The sequence below is a fragment of the Rhinolophus sinicus genome, chromosome 14 (assembly GCF_057876585.1).
Source record: "Rhinolophus sinicus isolate RSI-liver-muscle chromosome 14, RSI-T2T, whole genome shotgun sequence".
NCBI classification, from domain to species: domain Eukaryota; kingdom Metazoa; phylum Chordata; class Mammalia; order Chiroptera; family Rhinolophidae; genus Rhinolophus; species Rhinolophus sinicus.
This window is the reverse complement of record NC_142514.1, coordinates 112,579,844-112,604,825: the sequence shown is the minus strand read 5'-3', so window position 1 is coordinate 112,604,825 and position 24,982 is coordinate 112,579,844. Positions and strand designations below refer to the sequence as shown.

Below are 24,982 nucleotides of genomic sequence, written 5' to 3'. Positions count from 1 at the left end.
TAAATGTCCACAGATAGCCAAAAGGAATAGATATCTACAGTATGTCAGTTAGACGATGGAAGACTATATATTAGTAATTAAAACGAATGAAATAAAACTAAGATATAGCAACATGAATCAGTCTCTAAAACACTCTCAGGCCTTCTAGTCAAGATGGCTTATTAGGATTCCATTCATCACAACTCACTGCTCAGGATAAACAGAAAAAATATGCAAAACAGAAAACACACTTGAGTTCAAAACAAGATAAACATCTCTGTGGCCCAGAACAGATATGCAAAGCAGTAAGCAGAACTGAAACTAAAGGCCTACTGGGCTCTGTATGCAAGCAGAAAGTGACAGTCCTTAGTTCAATCTATAAGATAAACACTAAAAGTGCCCCTGCTGAAACTAAGGGAAAGGAGCCAGCCTCACCACACGAAGCCAAAGACAGGGATGGCAAGATCTACTTGTAAAAGAAGGTTGAAAAGTTGGCAAGCATCTCTATCATGCTACAGACTGGATCTACAGGTACATGCTTATATATGTGTGTCTATGGCTTATAGCACAATGCGGGTACGAGAAGCCCAGAGGACACAGACTAGCCTTGAGCATTGGTTTTCAACTGTGTGTGACCTTGATCCAAGGTCAAAAGATTGTTTGTGTTTGTGTGTGTGTGTGCGTGCTTGAAGAGATTCTGTCTATGTGTGTGTCTCCAAAATTAAGTTTTAGCAAACAAAATATATTGTTATTACATGTAATGAATACACTGATATTTTTTATTTTTAAACATTGATTGCAATAAATTAATTTCATGACCCACATTTTGAAAAATACTAGCCTAGAAAACCAAAGAAATGATATGCTCAAAATCAAGAGGAGATATAAAATCAACATGCTTCACACCAAAGCTTCAGTTAAGGGTGACATTTTAGACTTCATCCCATTACCTTTACTTTACCCTCACTCCCATTACAAGAATTAACATTTGGGTCTAAGGCAATGGCCATTTATTTCTCAAACCAAATATTTATCATGTGTTAAGAATATGATGATGTGCAGAGACCACCACACTCAAACTGATGTGCAGATGTTTGAAAATTGGCTACTCTCACTCACTAGTTGCAATAATTTACTTCTGCACACAACAATCTGAGTTCTTACCAACACAAAAATCAAAAATTACTACAGACTATGAACTTCAGAACTAAATCCAGGATTTGCAGGGAAACAAAGTAAATTCACGGGGAAAAGAATAATAAATGTACAATTTCAAATGTACAAAAAATTAACAAAGCACCTATATAGGCAGAGTTCTATACTAGCTGCAAAGGGAGATACAAATATAAACAAAACAGTTTTTTCTCAAAAAGTTTGTAATCCCATAAGGGAAATAAGATAAAACTATTAAATTACAGTACTTTACAGAAAACTACCAGTACCACATAGTAAAGGAGTAAATAAAGTGCTTTGGAAACATAAAGAAGAGACTTATTTCAGTCAAGAAATAAGGAAGAATTTCATCATATATATTAAATCAGGTCTTGAAGGATAAACAGGATGCAGACATAAAGAGAGAGAGGGAACTCACTTAGAAAGAACTAGATGAACAAAAATTTAGAGACAGGAATTTGCAGAGAAATATGAAGGAAAGTAATTAAACTAGTTTGGATAAAGTACAAATTACCTCATAGAAAGAGTCCAATCTAAACGTGTTTGAACTCTATTTGCAGGCAGCTTTTGGGGTCTTTTAAAGGATAACAATAAATGTACCACCTTTCTTTTTCAATCTAGGCCCTGAACAAGTTAAAAATACAATAAAAAACACAGGAAGTAAAAGACAAAAAATTACCTTTATTGCTGGTAAGGCTAAATTGGAAGATAATTTTTCTTTCAGTGAAAGCCAAATGGGCCTGTTATCTGAACTGTACAATGAAGCAGACTTTCCCGGGTGTAGACAGCACTGAACCAGCCCCCCATTTCACCTCATTCCCCACATGGTTTCTGCAGGCAGCCTGTTCCATAAGCAGTAAAAGAAGAGCCAAACAAAGTAGGCATAGTTTATTCTTTCCAAATTTTCCAATAGAAAATGTAGTCCATATCCTCAAGGACAGACATGAGAAAGAAGGCGGGCATAAAATACCACTAGTGGAGCTTCTTCCACCAGAAAGGAAACATTAGAAACGGCAACAACACATTCTCCTTAACTTGAATCATTGAAGACTTTTAAGCAGAATACCACGATCAAAAACTACTTTGAAAAAATTAACTGGACATCAGCTATAGGATGCTGAAAAAAAAAAGGTTATTGTAATTGACCAGGTAAGAGTAACCAGGGCCTGAACCATAATATCCAACCTTAAATGGTTCTTAGTTCCCGGGATTGTCCTCAGTTCATTACATATATTAACTCAGCTCCAGTATAGATGAGGTAAATGAGGCTCAGAAAGGTGAAGACATACAACTAATAGGTGGCATTCAAACTACAGCAGTAGCAGCAGTAATGAAAATGATACAGATGCAAAGGACAAAAATTACATAAGCAAATAACAGATGCTGAGTTAATTAAATCGGAGAAACACACACACACACACACACACACACACACACACACACACACGGTCTGACAAGGATGTGACGACTGAGTTCGCAAAATTCATTGCAAAGATGTTGCTAACCTTTTTTGATGTCAGAGGGATTATTCATTATGAATTTGTACCAACTGGACAAACAGTTAACCAAGGTTACTATTTGGAAGCGTTGAAAAGGTTGCGTGAAAAAGTTAGATGACCTGAACTTTCCACCAACAATTAATTCACGGCTCTTGCATCCCGACAATGCACCAGCTCACACAGCACTGTCTGTGAGGGAGTTTTCAGACAGTAAACAAATAACTGTACTGGAACATCCTACTCACCTGATCTGGCACCCAATGACATCTTTCTTTACCCAAAGATAAAGGAAATATTGCAAGGAAGACACTTTGATGCCATTCAAGACATCAAGGGTAATACGATGACAGCTCTGATGGCCATTCCAGAAAAAGAGTTCCAAAATTGCTTTGAAGGGTGGCCTAGGCATTGGCTCAGTGCATAGCTTCCCAAGGGGAGGACTTGGAAGGTGACCGTAGTGATAGTCAGCAATGAGGTATGTAGCACTTTTTCTAGGATGAGTTTGTGACCTTAATTGTCAGACCTCGTGTGTGTGTGTGTGTGTGTGTGTGTGTGTGTGTGTAAGAAAAGATATGTTACTTAGAAAGCCTGAAATTCAAAGCTGGAAAGTTAGTACGATAGGCACAACAAAAGTATTAGATTCTTAGGAAAGTGAAAGCAGTTTTATAAAAAGCATTTCTAAGAAAAACTAATCACTGTTTCAATCTATTAAATATATTCAAGAGTTAACTATGTTCTATTGTTTGATATGGAGAACAGGTCTGAATATCAGCAAACTGTAAGACCACAAGTCAGGGTTGCCCTAACATACCAGACCGCCAATGCCCACAAACAGCACAGCATGATTTCAGAAGCAAACATGTAATGGCAATGTGTAAAATCAATTTACAAACCTCATACAGCTCCCCTTTCTTGCTCCACTATCCACTGATTATCCCCCAACTGTACTTTCCCCTTCTCTTTTAGTAGGATAGCAGGAGTCCCAACCCCCTCAGGACTAACTTAGAGACAAAAACATTTTACAGAACTTACTCAAGATGTTCCAAAATCACTAGCTTCCAATGTTCCATATTGACAGCTATGTAATTAAAAGCCAATAATTAACCACACCTACACTTTCAGAATTAAAATTAAACTGGAGAAAAAAGTAGAAAACAACATTGATCATAGGACTCTTATGATCACTCTCATATTTTTCATTTATTAGCCCCTCTATACTACATTCAAGGTAAATTCTTCAAGACTATCTTCATATTCACTAATTCTCCCTTTGGCCATATTCAATCTGTTTTTTAACCATCTACTGACTTTCTAATTTCAACTGTAATATTTTTCATTTCTATAAGTTCCTGTTGGCTCTTTCTCAAATCTGCCTTCTGAATAATCTCTTCCTTATTCATATGTTCTATGTCTACTGTTACTATATAAAGCTATTTACTCTGCTGTTTATTGTTTCAGATGATTCTCATTCATGGACCATCTTTGTATTTTCATGTATTTTATGATTTTAGATTATGAGCTGACATTCCAGAAAACGTTTCTGGGAAACATGATGCGCAAATTAACAGTGTGATCCTCTAGAAAGGAATGGTGGTTACCCTTCTACCAAGCACTTCAAGGCATTACCAACTCAAGAATACTTTAAAATTAATTATCACCTAAAGATTTTCAGACTACACAGGTAGTATAGTTCAAGTCCTAAACCTTTATGAATCCAAGTGATAAACTAAACTAATTGACTCAATGCCCTCTACTAATAAATCTAATATATCTTCAAACTGACTTCCTACAGGAAACTTATTTTAAAAGAACTTATATTTCATAGTTGTTCCCATTATTTTATTAAATATCACAAAAAAATATTGTGTCACAAGTAAAACTGCACTTCTATAAATGTCTTATCAGTTTATTAAAGGCAAATTAGAAAGTTAAAGTATTTGAAATACTATCTTACCTGTTCCATTGCTTGAGTTTTCTCTTGCTCTATTTTCTTCATAGTTTCCTTTTCAGCTTTGAGTGATGATGATGACACAGTTTTAACAGACATAAAATCAACAGTCATCCACTCATCCCTCTGTTGAAAAAAGAAGTCATTTTGATCTAAATTATTAGAACACTAAACACTTAGTAGTAAAATTTGGTACTTTGGTGGCACTCAAACCTGGATTAAATCCTACATGACTGTCTAACTTGAAGCAAATTTCTTAGTTTCTCCCCTGTGAAATGAGATAAAATCCCTACCTTTCAGGACTGTTTTAAGGAGTCAACAAGAAAACAGATTTAAGGCATCCAGACCAGTGCCTGACACACAATAGACATTCAAAAACATTAGTTCCTTTTCACCTTTTCTCTCTTCCCTGTTGCTAACAGTGTATAAACAGCATTCTTCCTCAGGCATATGAACTACAATGCAAAATCTATGAACTATCCAACTAGAAGTATTGCTAAGAAAATTATGATATGAGGATAAAGGAAAGAAAAACTGTGATTGAACTCTACTCACTGTAGAAAGGTCAGATGGAGGTAACAGTACAAGGTTTCAAGTACATACCAGGAGAGTGCCACTTTTCTATCAAAAACCAGAGAGTAGGAAACCCTCTGAGAGATTAGAATAGAGATAATAAGCACTCACTTCCTCACAGAAGGAGAAGGGGAGTCTAATGGCTCAGCAAATAGCATTACTGCCAAAATTCTGCATAGAAGTACAGTGGTACCTCGGTTTTCAAAGGTAATCCGTTCCAGAAGACCATTCGAGTTCTGAAACGTTCGAAAACCAGGTACTACTGTATATTGTTTTCAAAGTCTAATTAATTTTTCTACTTAAGAAATTAGAATCATCTTTCGTTTCAACATTTATCTATGCTTATAAATTCACACTTATTTGCTTAAAATCAGGTGGCTTACCTGAATAACTGGGTTGTCTTCTTTTTCTGACTTTTCATCGTTCACTTTCCAGGCCTTTTCCTTGCCAGGAGTCTGGGATGGAACAGCCTCAACCCACTCATCATCAGAACTCTAAGGATATTTAGCATGTAAGTGAATTTCTCAAACCTGCATACTTTCATATAAAAATTATGTTAAATAGTAGAAATTCAGCTTCCTAGAGAAAATTCTTACACTACACTTCCTCTTGAAAAAATTACATTGAAAATTGAAGAACATATAAATTCTCTATTTAGGAATAAGCTCACAAAGCACCAGTCAAATTAGTTCTGTGTTCTTCATAGTTTATTACCAAGCCAAGGAAAAACAAAAAACAAAGATTAGAACTGCTGGATAGAGAACTCACAGAGATTACAACAGAGCTGCAGTTCATACCAAAATCACGTAATACTGACATCTTTGCTTAACTAGAACAAAGGCAACAATACCTAACTAAACGAGTTTGCCTTGAAGTTTCAAATTTTGAGATTTCCCTAGATCTGAAAATGCAGAGATTTCAGTTAACAGCTAGGCTGGAAAAGCACTTTGCTTAATGCATTTAAATACCAGATGAATAAATCAACTGAACAGTATTTAGTCAACATCCTCTATGTGCTCAGCATTACGCCAGGTTTGGGGTTTTGTTTTCAACAAATACGTCAATCAAGTCTTCTATGTTAAGTTGCCACAGTAAGTACTTTCACATATGCTATCATGTTGACGCCTTAGAACAACCCTACATGAAATATTATTTTTGTTTACAGATAAATCCCCACAAATTAAGGAACTTGCCCAGGACACATGGTATCCAAACAGGAGAATCAGAATAGAAATCTTCATCTGTCTAGCTCTAAAATCTATTCTTTAGAACTATATAAATTAAATGGAGAAAAGATCCTGGAACTCACCACTGCAAACCCCTTGTTAATGCAGAGCAGAGAAATTCTGAAGCCAAGGAAGAAAAAAGTGGGTTTCCTGAATGAAACCAGTATTCTTTCATTTCACGAAGTTCCTGAAAATCACCTAACTAGAGAACGCAAGTACCATGTTTCCCCGAAAATAAGACCTAGCCGGACCATCAGCTCTAATGCGACTTTTGGAGCAAAAATTAATATAAGACCGGTATTATATTTATATCATATATATTATCTATATTATACTATATTATATTATACTTGGTCTTATATTATATTAAAATAAAACTGGGTCTTGTATTAATTTTTTTTCTCCAAAAGACGCATTAGAGCTGATGGTCCGGCTAGGTCTTATTTTCAGGGAAATATGGTATGTCTAGTAAAAGGTATAATCCACATAGTGTAAACATATTTGTGCTCTGGCATTTCAACTGCCAACTGTTTCCCAATGCAGAGCAAATTTTATTCATTTATTAATTTATTTATTTAGGTCTTGATTTAGGTTTAGAGAAACCTTAAAACTACTTATTTATATACAGTTACAATATTTTACGGTAATCACCATAAATGTATTTCTGGCCTACTCATATTTACATTGTCAAATAAAAATAAAAAACTTAGTACTTTCTTTAGGGGAGTGCCAATTTGCTAAGATCAAACTAAGAAAAACTTAAAATTGGTGTTCCACAGGATTCGATCAAAGAGCTTCTTCTAAAATTACAGATTTTCTCTATCCTTCCAGATGCTAACCAATTACTTGAAATTCACCAATCAGAGCCATCAGTTGCTTCACCATTACAGCTGCAACTAATCTCTAACCCTGGATGAATCCATCACTATGATCTACTAACTTCTTTCCTACCAACAGAATCTCCTTCACCCAGCCCTTAAATATCAGTGTTGCTTGGGGTTCCATTCTTTGCCCACTGTATTTTTTAATCTCTAAACATTCCCCCCTGGGTCATTAAATCCACTCTCATGACGTGAACTACCACCAGTTGTGCTAATATCTTTCTAACTTATCTACCCAAATATAACTTAAACTGCCTACAATATTTGATGTTATGCTGAACTCAATAAGAACAAAAAATAAACCCATCATCATCTTCCACAAAATGTGTTCCTCCTTCTATATTACTGAACTGAGTTACCTGGCATCACCAACCACCCACTTACCCAAGTCAGAAATCTCAGGATCACCGTACCCTTCCCATCCAAACTTACTATTTTCATTTCCAAAATGTTTCTCAACTATACCATACAGTGAACACCACATGATTACGATGGGAGCTAACCTCCATCCCCCGCCACATCTGATTGTTTCAAAGGTAGGTACTTGACCCAATTCATACTAATCTTAGTCACTCTCCAAGAATTTCAATCAAGACTAAATGTGTTGTTCTATAACTAGAGAACTTGAAAGGCATTGGCCGAGGCCATTTCTGTCATAAGGAATATAAATGAGCAAACAGTGATCTGTATCGAGGAAAAAAAAAATAGAACTCAGAAGGGAAAAAATAGGGAAGATGGCAAAAATACTCATAAAAGCATTCACGATTCTAACTCCAGCTATTCTTAAAGCCCAGAGGCATTCCTAGATGTCCAATGAGACTTTTGTATTCTAATAATAAGTCCCCCCTCTTTTACATATAATCCAATTCAAGTGTGATTTCCATCTAAATTGAAGCACAGAAAGGAAAAGGTTAGAAAGAAAGTGAACAAAGGCTCAGTGACCTGGGGGACAGTATCAAGGAGACTAGAAAAATAGGAAAAGGCAGAAACATTACAAAACTATAGCCAGAAAGTTTTAAATTTGATGGAAACTATGAACTAATGAATCAAAATAACATAATAAACACAAAACAGGATAAACAAATAAAACAATATGAAGACACATAATTAATTCACTAAAAAAAAAGATGGTAAAGAAAAAACTTTAAAAGCAGTCAGAGCAAAAAAAAATTATATACAGAGGAAAAAGGATAAAAATGACTGCAGAATTCTCATTAAGAATAATGTAGGCCAGAAAACAATAAAGTAACATTTTAAAGTGCAGGAAAATAACTATACATAAAATTCTTTATCTAGCAAAAATACTGTTTAAAAATGAAGACAAAATAAAAGGCATTTTCAAACAAGAGCTGAGAAGCTTCACTGTCAGCAGACCTATGCTACATAAAATATTAAAGGATTTCTACAGGCAGAAGCAAAATATTAGACACAAATTCAGAACTACACAAAATAATAAAGAATGCCAGAAATGATAAATTTGTGGGTAAATATAAAAGACTTTTCACATGTTTAACTTGAAGTTCAAAAGATAACTGCTTAAAGTAAAAACAATTTACTGTGGAGTTTTTAACATATGTAGAAGTAAAATGTAAGACAATAATAAAAAATATAATAGAGGGAAGTGGAAACATATTGTTGTGAAGTTCCTGTTATAAATGTGAAATGATATAATATTATTTGAAGGCAGAGCATGATAAGTTATTTAAAAGATGCATAAAATCTAAAGCAGTCATTAAAAAAAAATGAAGCACATTTAGTAAGCCTATAATGGAGATGAGAAAGAATGCTTAAAAAAAACCCTTGATTAATCCAAAAGATATATTAAAACTAAAAGAATAAAGATATACAGAGGGTTCCAAAAAAATGTATACACATTATAAGAAAGGAAAAAACTGTATTAAAATTGTAATACTCAACATATACCGATAACAAAAGATGAACACTAGTCATGTGTAAACATTTTTTTGGCATCCCCTATATATACTATACATACACAAATAATAACACTGAAGAGGCTTTATTAATATGAGACCGAGTAGACCTTAAAGAAGAACATTACCAGAGAAAAAGAGAACCATTTCATAATAATATAATGGTCAATTCATCAAAGACATATAACAATCCTCAATGTGTATGTACCTAATTAAGGCTTCAAAATACGTAAGGCAAAAACTGAAATAAACTGACAGAGAAAATATACAAATCTAGAAATTAACTCACAAATATATATGCTCAACTGATTAAACAGAGAAAGGTTCGTCTTTGCAACAAATCGTGCTGGAAAAACTGGAAATCCATATGAAAAATAAAATAAATGTTAACACTTCCTATACACCCTAAACAAAAATTAACTCAAAATGAATCCCTAATAAGCAAAAAACCCAAAGCTATAAAACTTCCAGAAAAAAAAAAAAAAAAAAGGAGAAAATCTTCACAACCTTGAGATGTACAAATTAGGATTCCAAAAGCAGTAACTAAGAAAAATGGAGAAAAAGAAATAATTGATAAATTGGACTTCATAGCAGAAAACGTAGAATGGCCAATAAAGACATAAAATGATGCTCTACATCATTGGTCTTCAGGGACAACTTCACATTAAATATTACTACACACAATAGGATGGCCAGCAGTACAAAGACTGACAACACCAAGTGTTGGCAAGAATATGGAATAACTAGAACTCTTCTCATACACTGCTGACAGGAGAAAAAAATGGTCCAACCACTTTTTGAAAAGTGACATTTTTTGCAAAAGAAATAAAAACATGTGCAGAAAAAGACTGGTATGCAAACATTCACAGTAACTTTATTCACAAAAGCCCCAAACTAAAAACAACCCAAATGACTTTCAATGGGTAAACAGATAAACAAAGTATGGTATATTCATATACTAAAATGAAGAAATAAAAAAGGAACTCCTGATAATGTGAAAATATATAAGGTGCAAAAACATTATATTGAGCCAAAAAGCCCAACACAAAAAAGATCACATTATGTAAGTAATTTCTATGAAATTCTAGAAAAGGGAAAACTAATCTATACTGTCTGTAAGCAGACACATGGTTGCCCAATCCCAGAGTGAGGCAGGAAGATGTGACTATCTTAACAGACAGGGTTAAATGAGTATTCATTAAACAGTACACTTAAAATAGGAGTACTTTATTATATGTAAATTATACCTCGGTAAAGATGATTTTAAAAGCTAAAAGAAAAAATAGACCATGACAAAGTCAAGATAATGCTTTCCAACCTCCCATGGATCCTCAGGGCTGCTCAGCAATTCATTTGCTTCTCTTTTATTACCTAGGCAAGGTTGTTTCAAATTTACACTATTTCCTCAATCCTTACATCCTACTTCAACTCCCAAATTATCTTCTCAAATGATTTTATCTTCTACTTCACAAAAGCAACACAGAACAGCAGAAACACTGCCAATAATCTGCTTCCCCTCTCCCCATACCTTCTCATTTATCTTGCATTTATACACATCTCTACAACTTCCCTCCTAGCTCAGAAAAGGTGTTCCTACTCCTGATCAAAGCTTCCCCTTTCCCCTGGAACCTGGCTAACCCAAACTTGTCATTCTCTTTGACATGATTTATCCTTCTTTCCCTAAAAACATTTCCTCAAAAAGACCTCCCTTCACTGTCGGTATAGGCTTCTCTTTCCTTCTTCAATCCACTTCACTGTAACGTGTGCACTGAGCATTCATTCACACTACTCTCTCTACGGTATTTCTTATACAACATCATAGGTACAAATGTATAGACTGTACATTAAAAAAAAAAAAAAAAAGACATATATATTTCCAGGAAAGAATGAAGACAAAGAACAGAATATGGTGTCTGTAGTAAGGGGAAGTAAGTGCCCTTAATCAAATGACATAAATGTTTACTTAGCCTGGAAGATGAAGCCCCATGGGATGGGTATTCTTAACCTGTGATCCCTGCATAAACTCAAGGGAGTTTTATAAACCCCAGTGAAATAAACACAGTAGTATTTCAATTTCTTTTTGAAGAAAGGATCACTTACTTTTATCAATTTCTCAAGAGAGTCCACAAGCCAACCCCCAAATATGGAAACAGTGCCTCTACCTTCTTTTCACATTAGGATTTTCTAACTCCCTTTGCCCTGAGTTATATTTCAAAAAAAATGCTTAATATAATTTAAATATTCCTGCCATTATAAAACATGCTGGTTACTGACAAAACTATCCAGTTGTATTTCTCATTATGAATTAATACACTGCATTCTCATATAAGATAGGTTTTCCTGAGCCAATTATCATCATAGGGTATACAGCCAAAAATTTACTTTCTGAAACTACAAGAGAGCCAGACTTTGGAATGTGGTGATTCACCTGAGAGTATAACCTATGCAAATCACACCTAGGGGACCAATTATCCCTAAATATCTCTAGCTTATCACTCTCTAAGCACAATATACCTCCTTCTTCCTGAGAACAAGCATGAAGGGTTTCGCCGGTTTTCCTTTCCTCTGTGAATCCTCTCATCCCAGAACTAGCTAGACAGAACAAACACAGCATTCTCTTTCTTTTGGCCCCAAAGATCAATATATAAACATATTCTATTTTAGAGACTTAGATATTAATTTCTGTGAAAAAACAAACAAGGTCAGAGACTCTCAAGTATCCTGGAATCGTTTTCCCTTATTTTTACAGTTCTGCTCTTTCCTGATTCTAATTTTCCAACCACTTCTACTTATGTCTTTTACTTCCTGTCTGACTCCTCAGTGTTGGTGTTTCTCTTTCTTTTCAGTTTCCCGAGGCAATTCACTTATTCTAATAAGCAATGATTCCCAAATTTCGTCTCCATCTTCTCACCTTTCTCTGTAACCTAAGATTCTTATTTCCAATATTTCCTTGACATCTCCAAGTAGATGTCTCCCAGGCTTTTTCATATCCTAACTGGTAATATTTTTTAAGTTCTCATATGTTATTTCTTTAAATAAAATTTTCTCAAGTAGCTGCTTTGATTAGTTTTAGTACATACGTACTGATGAACTATCAGTTGACTCATGCTTTTCATGCTTCTGTTTCTTGTTCTTTTTTTTCTTCTCTTTCTTTACTTTTTTTGAATGCTTGTCTTTTTTCTTCTTTTTCTTCATAGAGTTTTCCTATAAATAATCATTTTGAAGAGGTAAGAAAGGAATTTAGTTTTATCTTACTTTAAAAGGAAATATGTTAAGGAAAAAAAATCTGTTCCAAAAATATTTAATTTTTTTATGAATTAAGACAAGAAATATGACTACATGAACAAAATCTTCTAAGAAATCTTAACACGCTTCTGTAATACACGCACTACTAATAAATCACAGAGCTGAGATATCTTATCCAAAAATATGAGGGAAGTTTTCATTTATTTGTAGATTCATTTGACAAACAGATATAATCAAATAAACACATATATACACAAACTTATGTGTGTATGCATTTATATGTATATATCTCCTATGGCCCCAAAAGAATTTTAAAAAGATTATTGGGACATTTAAAATATAACAAGATAGCATAAATTAAAATTACGGAAAGAGAAAACAAGAATTGGGACAAGAAGAAAAACAAACAAAAAGAAAACATGACATTAAGCTTGAAACGCATACATTTTTAGATCCATAAGCTTACAAGTGGGCCAGAAATTCTACCAGCCAACTCAAGTAACAAAATCTACCCAATGTCACAATATCCAAAATATTAAAATATATTATTTCTGCCAAAGAGATAAAACTATTCTGTAATGCCCACTATATGATATTCATTCTGTAACTTGAAAATAGTCTATAAAGTTGCTCCTCCAAGATTAACTTGCAAGATTAAATGCAAAAACAGTCCGACGTGTTTACATCAAGTAGACCTGTCAGTATTCACCTGTGAGAATTGTTCAATCCGCTCATTCACATCAGGTAACATCCATGTATCCTCACCTCGAAGTCGTTTAAGCTCTTTACGCCTTTCTTCTTTTTCAAAATTAGCTTTAGCCTAAAATATTGAAAAAAGAAAAATTAGCAATTGATCCAACTGCGTTTCACAAAAAAGTAAAACAAAATCTCCCACTTTCATACATGTTCTCATGAATGAACTGTCTGTTTCTTACCAGTAATTTTTTTCCTACACTTCTACCAAAGTGTAGGAAAGATTTTCAAAAACACACACAAAAAAAACACAAAAGAACCTCTCCTTGCCCATTACGAATCTCTAGTGAATAGAGCCACCAATCAAGGACAGAATCTTGGGACCTATTCTAGACCATCCCCTTTCCTTAAGATTCCTACCTCAAGTATGACTTGAAACTCTTTTCCCTTCACCATCCCAGTGCTACTGCCTGAGACATTTTTGATTGTTAGGAGAATGACCGCCATACCCCATACATTCAATCTGCAATGCCCATAACTCTCTAATCACTCCCCAAAAATGCTTCAGGAAAAATCATCTTTCTAAAAACAAAATGATCACATTGCAAATTTTTATTCATCCTTCAACAATATTCAAATAAAGTTAAGTTCTTCCTAAAAGGTTGTTCCTACTTTTTCATTCTCTCCCCAAACTCGAAAGCTGGTCCTTCTCAAACTCTATGCTTATCTCTATTATAAAGTTTATCACAGCTTACAAACCCTACTCCCTCCAAACACTGCCTGAAATATCAGAGACAAAAATGAAAAATATTTGTTACACATATGTTTCATTTGCTGAAATCAAAAAACAACACTGACCTTTCACCTGTCCAAGATTAATCACCCACTCACTCTTCCCCTTTAAAATCTGGCTGTAGTCATTATGTCTTCTTCCTGTCTCCTTTACCTGCTACTTCCCATCTGCATTTAAACTCGTTTAAACTCTTACATCTTAAAACAAATAAAAACAAAATCTCTCACTTACACTTTATGATGCTCTCTGCTTCATTTTTCCCTTCACTGCCACACTTCCTACATTTTGTCAGATAATTCCATAGTTTACTTCCTCCATTCTTTTAAGTTACCTCTCTGCATCTCAATCTTAATAAGAAATAGTTTGCCAATCTTTTTCAAGGGGTGCAAATTCCTGGGTCTCTTGTGTCAACCCTTGTCTGGGTCGGTGAGGGTTTACAATAAGCCAGGAACTGATACCCATAATACAAAAGGAGAATGAAACGGTCAAACGCAATTTACTCCAATGCGCGTTACATGTGTTCCTGAAAACGAACATTTTCATTTCACAAACAGCAGGAGTAAGCGCTGGGGCTGTGACATATGCTGGGGAGACTCATTAGTTGCGGAGTCCCTCGAAAGTGCGCAGCCCAGGTGATAGAAACGTCAACGCATTATGTAAAAGGTAATGAAACTCAGAGGAAAGAAACAGGTCTTCCTGAAAAGAAAACGAGCAAGTGGAGCCTGCCAGAGCATCTAAGAGGGAGAAGAAGATACTTAAAAATTTACAGGCATCCCACAGGGAGACCCCCTTTCGACCCAGATAAGGTGAGATACTGAGATGGAGAGAGAAGAAAAGGGGTGGGGAGGAAGGAGAGCCAGAGGCCTAGCTCCCAGGAAACAGCCACCGCCACGATTCTAAACGGTTCCCAAAACCCCAAAACGGAGTTACCTGGCGCAACACTTCGGCCCTGGCAATCCGTGTCTGCTCTTTACGCTCTTGGATACTTCTCTCACTTTCAAACCGACCACTGGCAGCCGCCATAGTTGTTGCTGTCGTAAAACTAGGAAACCATCACGAAATCTTAGTTTACGGCTGTCGTAATTAATAAACAAACCGGACTTCCGACTAGGGAGAGAACCGGCGCAGCCCCACCAAGAGAGCATGCGCGGATCTGAGTGTCGTTTAAGGTTGCCGTGGTTACTCCGACACCAGGTTTGAGAGACTTGAAGATTAAAGTAAGGAGTTGTCCTTCTTCGTATATTGGGATCGCCCTGAGCAGGATTAATGTCACTGTACACTTATTATGCGCTTTGCACGATAACAATCGCATTCTCACCGATTTCCTCTTAACATCACCAGAGTAAGTTAGAAGCTCATACAGGTTAAGTTCGTACATCTCAAAAGTTTTCCACCAAAGTGCCCTTCTAACCAAAGAATGTCCCTGTGCTGGAGGAATGACTGACGGGAGGCTGGCCGGAAAGGTAGTCGGAAGGGCAAAATTGCTTTGAAGATTCGGTGTTTTGCTTTGGTGGATTTTTTTCCCAGTATATCAAACAGTCATGTGAGTGTTGCACTGTACTCCATAATTTATCGGTGCTTATTTAAGCTGTTATAAAGGTTACATTAGTTTTTACTTAATCTCGTATTATTTGCTCATATCCATCCAGTCATTTTTCATGACAGTGTGCAATTACCTATCTGTGTGATTTTTGTTGTTTTATGTTTGTATCTTCCAAACTTTAAGTTCCATGAAGAATAAGACATTCTGAAGTAGTGTTCAAGGGTTTTGAGAATACAACACACTGAATTCACACTTATAATCAAAGATAAAGAAGGCTGGAGAGTCAATATAAACTAGATACCTTAAAGACATTAAAAATAGATAGCATAAGCCAGATTAGATAAATATGCCTTTTTTCCAGGTTTTGTAAACTTAAATTTGTGTTTGCACGAAGCTTTCCCAGGAGTTTCTGCTTTACCAATCTGTAAAAATCTTGACCTTGAGCATGTAATGTTTACTTGTTTGATATATAAAATAGAATGTACACATTGTATTTTTTTAACAGAAAAGTGAATTTTAATTTACAAATTGACCTTGAAATATTTAACCCCTTAATTATACCTTGACTGATTTTTTTATTACTAACTGAAATAACATTAAAAGTCTTTTCAGATTCTTTTGGGGAAAAATGTCTCCTCCACCCCACATCAATTATGTGGCAAATAAGAACAAATAGTATTTATAGTAGAAACATGCAAAATTATGACAAAAACTTTTAAATCCTACTCGAGGCACAAAAGAAGACTAGAACAAATGAAAAGGTATATCATGTGCTTCAAGACGGCTCAACATCATAAATCAGTTGTCCATAAGTGAATTTGTAAATACAGTGCAATACCAATAAAATGACCAACAAAAAAATGTTGGGATCAGGAAGGGGAAGTAGATAGGTTGATATAGAAAAACAGGGGAAAAGGAAGTTGTTTTGATTAGTTTGCATTTGGCCACATCTGATACTAGCTATCCATGATTTAATTAAACAAGGGATAATGTAGTACAGAGCATGAAGCTATGGTGAAATTGCTGAAGGAATCAGGTTGTTTCTCCTTTTCTGCTTTGTAACACTTAATTTGTGACTTAAGTTCTTCACAATCACAGGGAATGCATTGCATTCTTCCACGTCTATGCATAGCATCTATAAGATGTAGGAATAAAAGGGTAGAACAAAGGGCAAAAAGTGTATGCCAGCTAAGCCTATCCTTTTTTAAGAAAATTTATGACTTTTCCTAAAGCCTAGTCCAGTTTCTTCCATTTAAATCTTGTGAACCAGAAGTAGGTCACGTGAACACAACTCACTATAAAAGAGTCATGAAGATTCAGGGACAGACAGATGTTATAGAATGACACTCAACGTGGGTTTGCCCGAGGTTTCTTTGTGGTTGGACTCAGATTAGGCATCTTGAGCAGAACTGTTACAGAAGTGTGACCGTTCTCATTGCATCCTATCAAGTAACACACAATTTCCATTTGTTCCATTTCCAGTGATGCTAACTCTGAACATTTCAATAAAGTGTCGTGTGCCAAACTTCACTGCAAAGTTACTCCTTTTCCCTTTGTAATTAACAAGTATTTTGGGGGTCAGTTCTTAAACCTATGCAAATTCCTCATCAAACTTTCAAATTATTCATTTTATATCAGTATCGACTCATGATTTGTTTTATTCGATAGATTCATATTTTTATTCAGAGGGATAATACATTATTTATTTTGGTGCTCAAATTGTCCCAGGTTTGACCATGCTTTATTTAAATTTCCTTAGCCTTTTTTACCTAATGTCCTTTTCCTGTTCCAGTATCCCACCCAGTTCATCACATTACACTTAGTCATCATATCTCCTTAGGCTCCTCATGCCTATGACAGTCTCTCAAACTTTCCTTGTTTTGATGACCTTTACAATTTTAAGGATGATTGGTCAGGTGTTTTTGTAGAATGCACCTGAGTTAGGATTTTTCTCATGATCATCAATGAGGATGTTAACCTTGATTACCTGGCTGAGGTCTTGTACTTGTCAGGTTTCTGCACTGAAAAGTTGCTCTTTTTTCCCCTCCCTTTCCATCCTGTAGTCTTTGGAAGAAAGTCACTATGTGACTCTAACATGTAAGGAGTAGGGGTTTATGTTGCACCTTCTTCAGCGTGGAGTATCTACATCAATTATTTCAAATTTTTCTGCATAGGAAATTTGTCTCTTATCCCCCATTTATTTAGTTATGCAATCATTTATTTATCAGTATGGACTCGTGGATATTTATTTTACACTTTTGGTTAAAATCCAATGTTATTTTATTTTCTTACTCAAATTGTTCCAACTCTGGCCATTGAGCGTTCTTTCGGTTGGCCCTCATCATTATAGGGTTTTATTTTGTTTTAGCACTTCCTTACTGTCTGGCGTGACAAGATGCTCCAGACACATCTTGTATATTTCCTGTCTCGGTTCTAGAATCAATCATTTCTCCAGAAAGCTCTGGTGCCTTTTCTTGGAGAATAGTATTAGAAACTAAGATACGCAAGCTGTGCTCAGTGCTACTGGAGTGTTATTCCTTCTAGGCCCCTTAACTGACAAAGATGAATACGTTTATATTCCAACCCAGGTGTGTACACATTTCTGTTTGACCGTCTGTATCTATACTAAGATACCAGTATGAGTTCATATTGATATTATCCATTCTATTGCCACATAGATGATTCCAGCCTCCTCTTGCTTATCTGTAAATTCCCATTCAAGCAATGAGAAACCAGGCTCCCACAGTCCTCCATCCATTTAATTATTCAGCTCAAGTTTATCAATTAAATTACAGTGCTTATATATAGTTTTATTTTAATCTTACAGACTCCACTCATTTCCAAAATTACTTATGTCAGCACCTCTTCCCCCACCCCCTTCAATGAAGTTGTTTCCTACATTTGCAACACATTCTTTTGTGTTGTTCTGCGTTTCACTCTGGTTTTTTTTTTTTTGCGTTTCATTCTTGAATCCCCACACGTCCTATAGAATTTTTTTAAATGTTGCAAACATTAAGGTTCACTTTGGTGCTGTATAATTCTATAGGTTTTGACAAATGCACAATGTCATATATCAACCAGTAGAATATCAACAAATAGTTTCACCACCCTGAAATGTCCCATGTTTCACCTATTCAACCTTCCTACTTTCCCTCAAACAATTGGCAATCACTGATCTTTTTACTGTTTTCGTAGTTTTACTTTTGCTAGAATGTCATATAATTGGAATCATACAGTATGTAGCCTTTATAGACGGGCTTCTTTTACTGAGCAATATGAATTTAAGGTTCCTCCATGTGTTTCTGTGTCTTGGTAGCTTTTTTTTTTTTCAATCACTGAATAGCATTCCACTGTATGGATCTACCATCATTTATCTATCCAGTCACCTATTAAAAGACATCTTGGTTGCTTCCAGTTTGGGGCAATTATAAATAAGGCTACAACGAGGTCAGAAAACTAAGTTTGCGAACTCATCCTAGAAAAAGTGCTACATACCTCATTGCTGAATATTACTACGGTCACCTTCAAAGTACTCCCCTTGGGAAGCTATGCACCAATGCCAGTGCCTAGTCCACCCTTCAAAGCAATTTTGGAACTCTTTTTCTGGAATGGCCATCAGCGCTGTTGTTGTATTACCCTTGATGTCCTGAATGTCATCAAAATATCTTCTTTTCAATATTTCCTTTACCTTCAGGTAAAGAAAGAAGTCATTGTGGGCCAGATCAGGTGAGGGTATTCCAGTACAGTTACTTGTTTGCTGGCTAAAAATTCCCTCATAGACAGTGCCGTGTGAGCTGGTGCACTGTCATGATGCAAGAGCCATGAATTGTTGGCGAAAAGTTCAGGTCATCTACCTTTTTCACGCAGCCTTTTCAACGCTTCCAAATAATAACCTTGGTTAACTGTTTGTCCAGTTGGTACAAATTCATAATAAATAATCCCTCTGATATCAAAAAAAAAAAGGTTAGCAACATCGTTGCAACAAGTTCGTGAACTTAATTGTCAGACCTTGTATAAACATTCACATGCAAGTTTTTGTGTAGACATAAGTTTTCAAATCAGTTGGGTAAATGCCTAGGAATGCAATTGTTGAATTGTATGGTAAAAACTATGTTCAGCTTGGAAGAAACTGCAAAACTGTATTCTGAAGTGTCTGCAGTACTTTGCATTCCCTTCAGCATCAAATGAGAGTTCCTCGATGTTGTTCTGCGTCCTTGCCAGCAACTGGTATTACAAGTTTGGGGGATTTCAGCCATTCTAAATGGTGTGTATAATATCTCATTATTGTTTTAATTTACAATTCCATACTGACAAATGATGGTGAGCATCTTTTTGTATCCTTATTTGTCATCTGTATATCAACTTTGGTGAAGTGTCTGTTCAGCTGTTCATTTTCTTGTTGAGATTCAAGAGGTTTTTTGTGTGTATTTTGGATAGAAGTCGGTAGGGAAGATGTTAGGTTTAGGTTAGGAAAATTCGCCTTCATTGACTGATGTGACTCCATTGTTTCATTTTGTCTGTTTTTCCCTCATCAGCAGATGAGGTGAGGAGTCTCCCTCATTGGCAGATGAGATAAAGAAGTTTGTTTCTTTTTGTCTGTTTCTCCCTCCTCAGCAGATGAGGTGAAGAGTCTCCTGTTGTCTGTTTCTCCCTCATCAGTAGATAAGGTGAAGAATCTCCCTAATCGACAGATGAGGTGAAGAAGTTTGTTTCATTTTGTCTGTTTCTCCCTCATCAGCAGATGAGGTGAAGAAGTAACAAGTTATGTAAGAATGACATGACAGGCAAGTTGCCAAGCTTTAGATGGCCCTGGACCAATGGCCCCAGGCTGGAACAGCATGCTGTTTGTCCAGATGAAATGGCCCTTCAGCCAGATAAACAATGTCCTTATCACATTATCTATAGAGCCCTCACGGAATTGGCCGTTCCTTAAGGAGGAGGCAGGAACAAGAAAATTGGCTTCTAAAGTGCATCTGAAGAGATACATAAGACAGACCTCAACTGGCAGAAAATTGGAACTTAGAATTTGGCACTTGGAACTGAAACTGACATACAGCTTGCAGCACTGGGGGTGCCTCAGTTTCCAGCCGCGGACCTGGTGAGATCTCTTTGGGTTCCTGACCTTCCCAGTGTTGCTTCCCAACAGCTTGGTGAGCTTCTTGGCATAACATTGTTATTAATGTGTATAATTTCGTCTTAACCGCCTTTACCTTCTATTCTTGTACACCTTCTGATGCCTTTGTCTTTCACTGTTTATTTCCAAATAAACTGATTGGGTCCTGTTTAGCGTGTGCTCCCCTGCCTTTCCCCACTCGTCATTACAAAGTCCTTTATCAGATATCTGTTTTGTAAATATTTCCTCCCAGTCTTGTCTTTTCATTCTCTTGGTAGTGTCTTTCACAGAGCAGTTTTTAATTCTAATAAAAGTAATAAAAGTCCAACCTATTTTTCTTTTTAATGGATTGGGCTTTTGGTGTTGTATCTAAAAACTCATCACCAAGCCCAAGATAACAGATTTTTCTCCTTTGTTTCCTTCTAGAAATACTTTACATTTTTGCACTTTGTATTTAGGCTTATGATACATTTTGAGTTTATTTGAAAGGTGTAAGGTCTGCATCTGGGTTCATTTTTTTGCATATGGTTGTTCAATTGTTCTAGCACCATTTATTGAAAAGACTATCCTTTCTTTATTGAATTGCTTTTGCTCCTTTTTCAAAGATCATTAACTCTGTTTGTGTGGATTATTTCTGGGCTCTCTATTCTGTTGCATTGATCCATATGTCTATTCTTTCACCAATATCATTCTGTCTCAATTACTGTAGTTTTATAGTAAATCCTGAAATTGGACAAAGTGAGTGTTCTAACTTTGTTTGTGTTAGCTACCGTGTTTCCCTGAAAATAAGACCTAACCAGACAATCAGCTCTAATGCATCTTTTGGAGCAAAAATTAATATAAGACTGGGTCTTATATAAGACCCGATCTTATATTATAGTAAAATAAGACGGGTCTTTTATTAATTTTTGCTCCAAAAGACACATTAGAGCTGATTGTCCAGCTAGGTCTTATTTTCGGGGAAAGACGGTATTTGAGGCCTTTTTCCTTTCCTTATAAAATTTAGAATCAGTTTGTCAATATCTACAAAATAGCTTGCTGAGAATACTCTCACATTTTTTTCTGTAGTCTATATTTTTAGAAAACTAGATTAGATTTTCCAAACATTGAAATATGTTATGATATTAAATATTCATATATTAAGTACAATTCTCCAAACTATAGCTAGAGGTTCTGACATGCCCCCTGAAGATGTGAGCCTTTGATTGAGTATTCCAGACTTAGACCTTCCATACCATACAGAAACATCGTTTGTTGCCATCAGTCTTTTCAAAATCACAGTTCCTGAAGGTATTTTATTAACCATATAAACATAGAACTTAATATGTACCATGCACTGTTCTAAGTACTTTATAAAAGTTAATTCACTTCGTCCTTAACAACAACCTGTGCTATACATAGGTGTTGGTATTATTATTATTACATTTATTCTTCAGATGAGAAACTGAGACATGGAGATGTTAAATAATTTGCAGAGTTCACATAGCTAGTAAATTAGAGAGCCACTCTTTGAATTCAGATAGCCTCTCTCTCCCCTGTGTCATGCTTAACCACTATTCTACATTGCCTATCAATGACAAATGAGAAACATCAGCCTTTAATGAGTCATTTCTTCCTTGCCAATGGGTGAAAATAGTTGTTTGATAATAATTTTAACAAAGTGAAACACTCATTTACTTATTCTACAAACATCTGAGGGGTTCCACCATGTAAGTCATTCCACAGATTTTTTTTCTACTAATCATTAATAGACACAGAAATGAGTTAATCAGTCTTACTCATGCCAAATGAGTTTCACATTGTAAAATCCACTTAGCAGATTTGCATAATAAAAAATAAAATTATGAGTCAGAGAAAACGCCTATGAAACTTGATTGGTTAGGCTCAAAATTTAAATGATTAGACATTCTTTTGTGTTTGTTCTATTTTAATATGACCACCCTCAACAGATGATTATATCTAATCGATGTTTCACAAAGATAATAACTATACATGTTCTAGAACCAGGCACTGCGAGGAAAATGAGGGCTCAGTTATTAGGGGCAAAAGTTAATCTTCTCAGGTCATTCCTTTATTACATTTCCTTAGTGCAAGTTCTTTGGTGGTAGCATTTATCACAACCAAAAATTACAGCAGCAAATGACCATAGTGGTACTTTTTCCTTCTTAAAAACTACAGCCTATGAAATGCTGCTCTCTTGGCACAGAAGAGCTCATATTTTTTCTGAGTAAGATTTGACAGCTGTTGTCTATATCAAATGTAAAGCTAAGACAGAGATTTTTAAATTTCATGTTCAGTATTTAAAACTTTAGAAACAGGTATGTTATTAAAATTGTTTATACATATGATCACTGAGTCAATGTATACCTTCAAGAATCAGCTAAAAACTATTTCTTCAAAAGAATGTTCCTCACCCTTCAGAATTGGAATATCTGCTCCTATGCCACATTTCCTTCCTTCTGTCATTTCACTGTATTCTGATATAGGCTAAGCTGCTATAAACAAAGGGACTCAAAAATACAGCAGTTCAAGTGAGATAACCTTCTTTTGTATAAAGATCCAACTGTAGTAAGGTAGGCAGTGACAGGGATGGCACTCTTCTACCATCCAAAGGCCCAGGTTCCTTGTTTCTTGGCCAACCTCTAGGGCACTGTCCTCATCTACAAGATCAAAGCTGGCCCAGCACATCTGTATGGCAGCCCACAGAATAGCTACTAGCAACTGCTGGCTACTGAGGATTAAAATATGACTAGAAAGACAAATACCATATGATCTCATTTATATGTGGAATATAAAGAACGAAATAAACAAACAAAACAGAAACAGACTCATAGATACAAAGAACAAACTGATGGTTGCCAGAGTGGAGGGGAGTTGGGGAGCTGGGTGAAAAAGGTGAAGGGATTAAGAAATACAGATTGGTTGTCACAAGTCGTCATGGGGATGTAAAGTACAGCATAAGGAATATAGTCAATAATGTTGCAACAACTATGTATAGTGTCAAGTGAGTACTAGACTAATTAGGGATGAATCACTGCATAAATTATATAAATTACATACATATCCTTGGGTGGTAAAATAGCAGCATTTAAAAAAATTAATTTTCTTTTTTAAACAAAACTCAATTAGGAACTAAACAAAACTAAAATAAGAATAGGCTAAATACTACAATAAAATTTCAGCGATTTCAGTCTCAAACCAGCAACATGCTTAATGGGAAACATGACAATCATTTCCACTCAAGAATAAGACAAAGATAATTACTATGTTCACTATTATTTAGCATTGTACTGCAGGTATTGGCTAACACAAATAGACAAGAAAAAGAAATTAGAGTCATAAAATTGTAAATGAGGGATTAAAACTATCCTGTCTGCATATGATGTGACTGGATATGTGAAATAAAAGACCTCATTAGAAACTGCAACTGGACAGGACAAAATTAGTACACAGAAATTAAAGATTATACACACAAACACAAAAATTGACTAGTTAAAATATATGCATTAGAGGACTGAACATCATAAAAATATCAACTCTTCCTAAGTTAATATATAAACTTACTACAATCTAAATAAAAATACCAACAAGTTTTAAAAATTAAGGTGATTCAAAAATACAAACACACACATACACAAAACAGACAGACAAACTCTGAAAAAGAGCAATTGGTGGGATGGGGAGGTGACTACACTTACCAGATAATATAAATCCTCAACAATAAAAATTTTATAGAACTAGCACAAGTAGACTGAAAAATAATGAAACAATTAGGAAACACAGAAATATATCCAACTATATGGTAAATATCACACCTCAAATCAGTGGGACAAATATAGACTATGTAATAAATGGTATTGGGTCAACTGAGTAGCCATCTGAAAGAAATGAATAAACTTGATCCTTATGTTACACTATGTACTAAGATAAACTCCAAATAAATCAAATATTTAAACATAAAAAGTAAAGCCAAAAAGATTACTAAAATTTAAGTTTGGGGTGGGAATGGATGAGAAAAAATGAAACAATTCCTTAGTATCTTAAGATGCGAAAGATCTTCCTAAGTTTAGTTCAAAATCCAGGACCATTAAAGAAAATACTGACATCAAAGCTGCATGTATGGCTAACTATACTACAATTAAAATAAAAAGACAAATGAAAAGCAGAAAAAATATTTGAAACTCATTTCACAAAGGGCTAATCTTTTAAAATCAATAACGAAAAACTTGAGTCAAAATATGTGGAGACAATTCACAGAAATTATAAATGACTTAATACACGAAAATATATTCAACCTCACTCATAATTTGCATTAAATACAAATTAAATGTCCTGAGCTATGATTTTCCACCTATCAAATATGCAAAATTCAATATTTTTATAA

At 35.2% G+C, this 24,982-nt stretch overlaps 1 protein-coding gene and 1 long non-coding RNA gene across 3 annotated transcripts in view; one reads left to right on the top strand and one right to left on the bottom strand.

Moving 5' to 3' along the window:
- CWF19L2 (CWF19 like cell cycle control factor 2) overlaps positions 1 to 15,028 on the bottom strand; it is a 98,998-nt gene extending 83,970 nt beyond the window's left edge. Inside the window, exons 1-5 of the mRNA XM_088791475.1 lie at positions 14,873 to 15,028; positions 13,166 to 13,276; positions 12,295 to 12,414; positions 5,556 to 5,666; positions 4,606 to 4,725 (exon numbers count right to left, since the gene is read on the bottom strand). Coding sequence (XP_088647601.1) covers positions 4,606 to 4,725; positions 5,556 to 5,666; positions 12,295 to 12,414; positions 13,166 to 13,276; positions 14,873 to 14,965 — 555 coding nt within the window. The 5' untranslated portion in view covers positions 14,966 to 15,028. The remainder of the gene's footprint in view (positions 1 to 4,605; positions 4,726 to 5,555; positions 5,667 to 12,294; positions 12,415 to 13,165; positions 13,277 to 14,872) is intronic.
- LOC109436851 (uncharacterized) lies at positions 62 to 20,771 on the top strand. Of its 2 annotated transcripts, none has more exons than XR_016018713.1 (3): positions 62 to 510; positions 5,608 to 5,683; positions 7,230 to 7,704. It is a non-coding gene; the product is annotated as an uncharacterized LOC109436851 (long non-coding RNA). The 2 variants fall into 2 exon arrangements; XR_016018712.1 differs by lacking the exon at positions 7,230 to 7,704 and adding an exon at positions 20,391 to 20,771 and having other exon boundaries at positions 66 to 510.
- Positions 20,772 to 24,982: the final 4,211 nt, after the last annotated feature.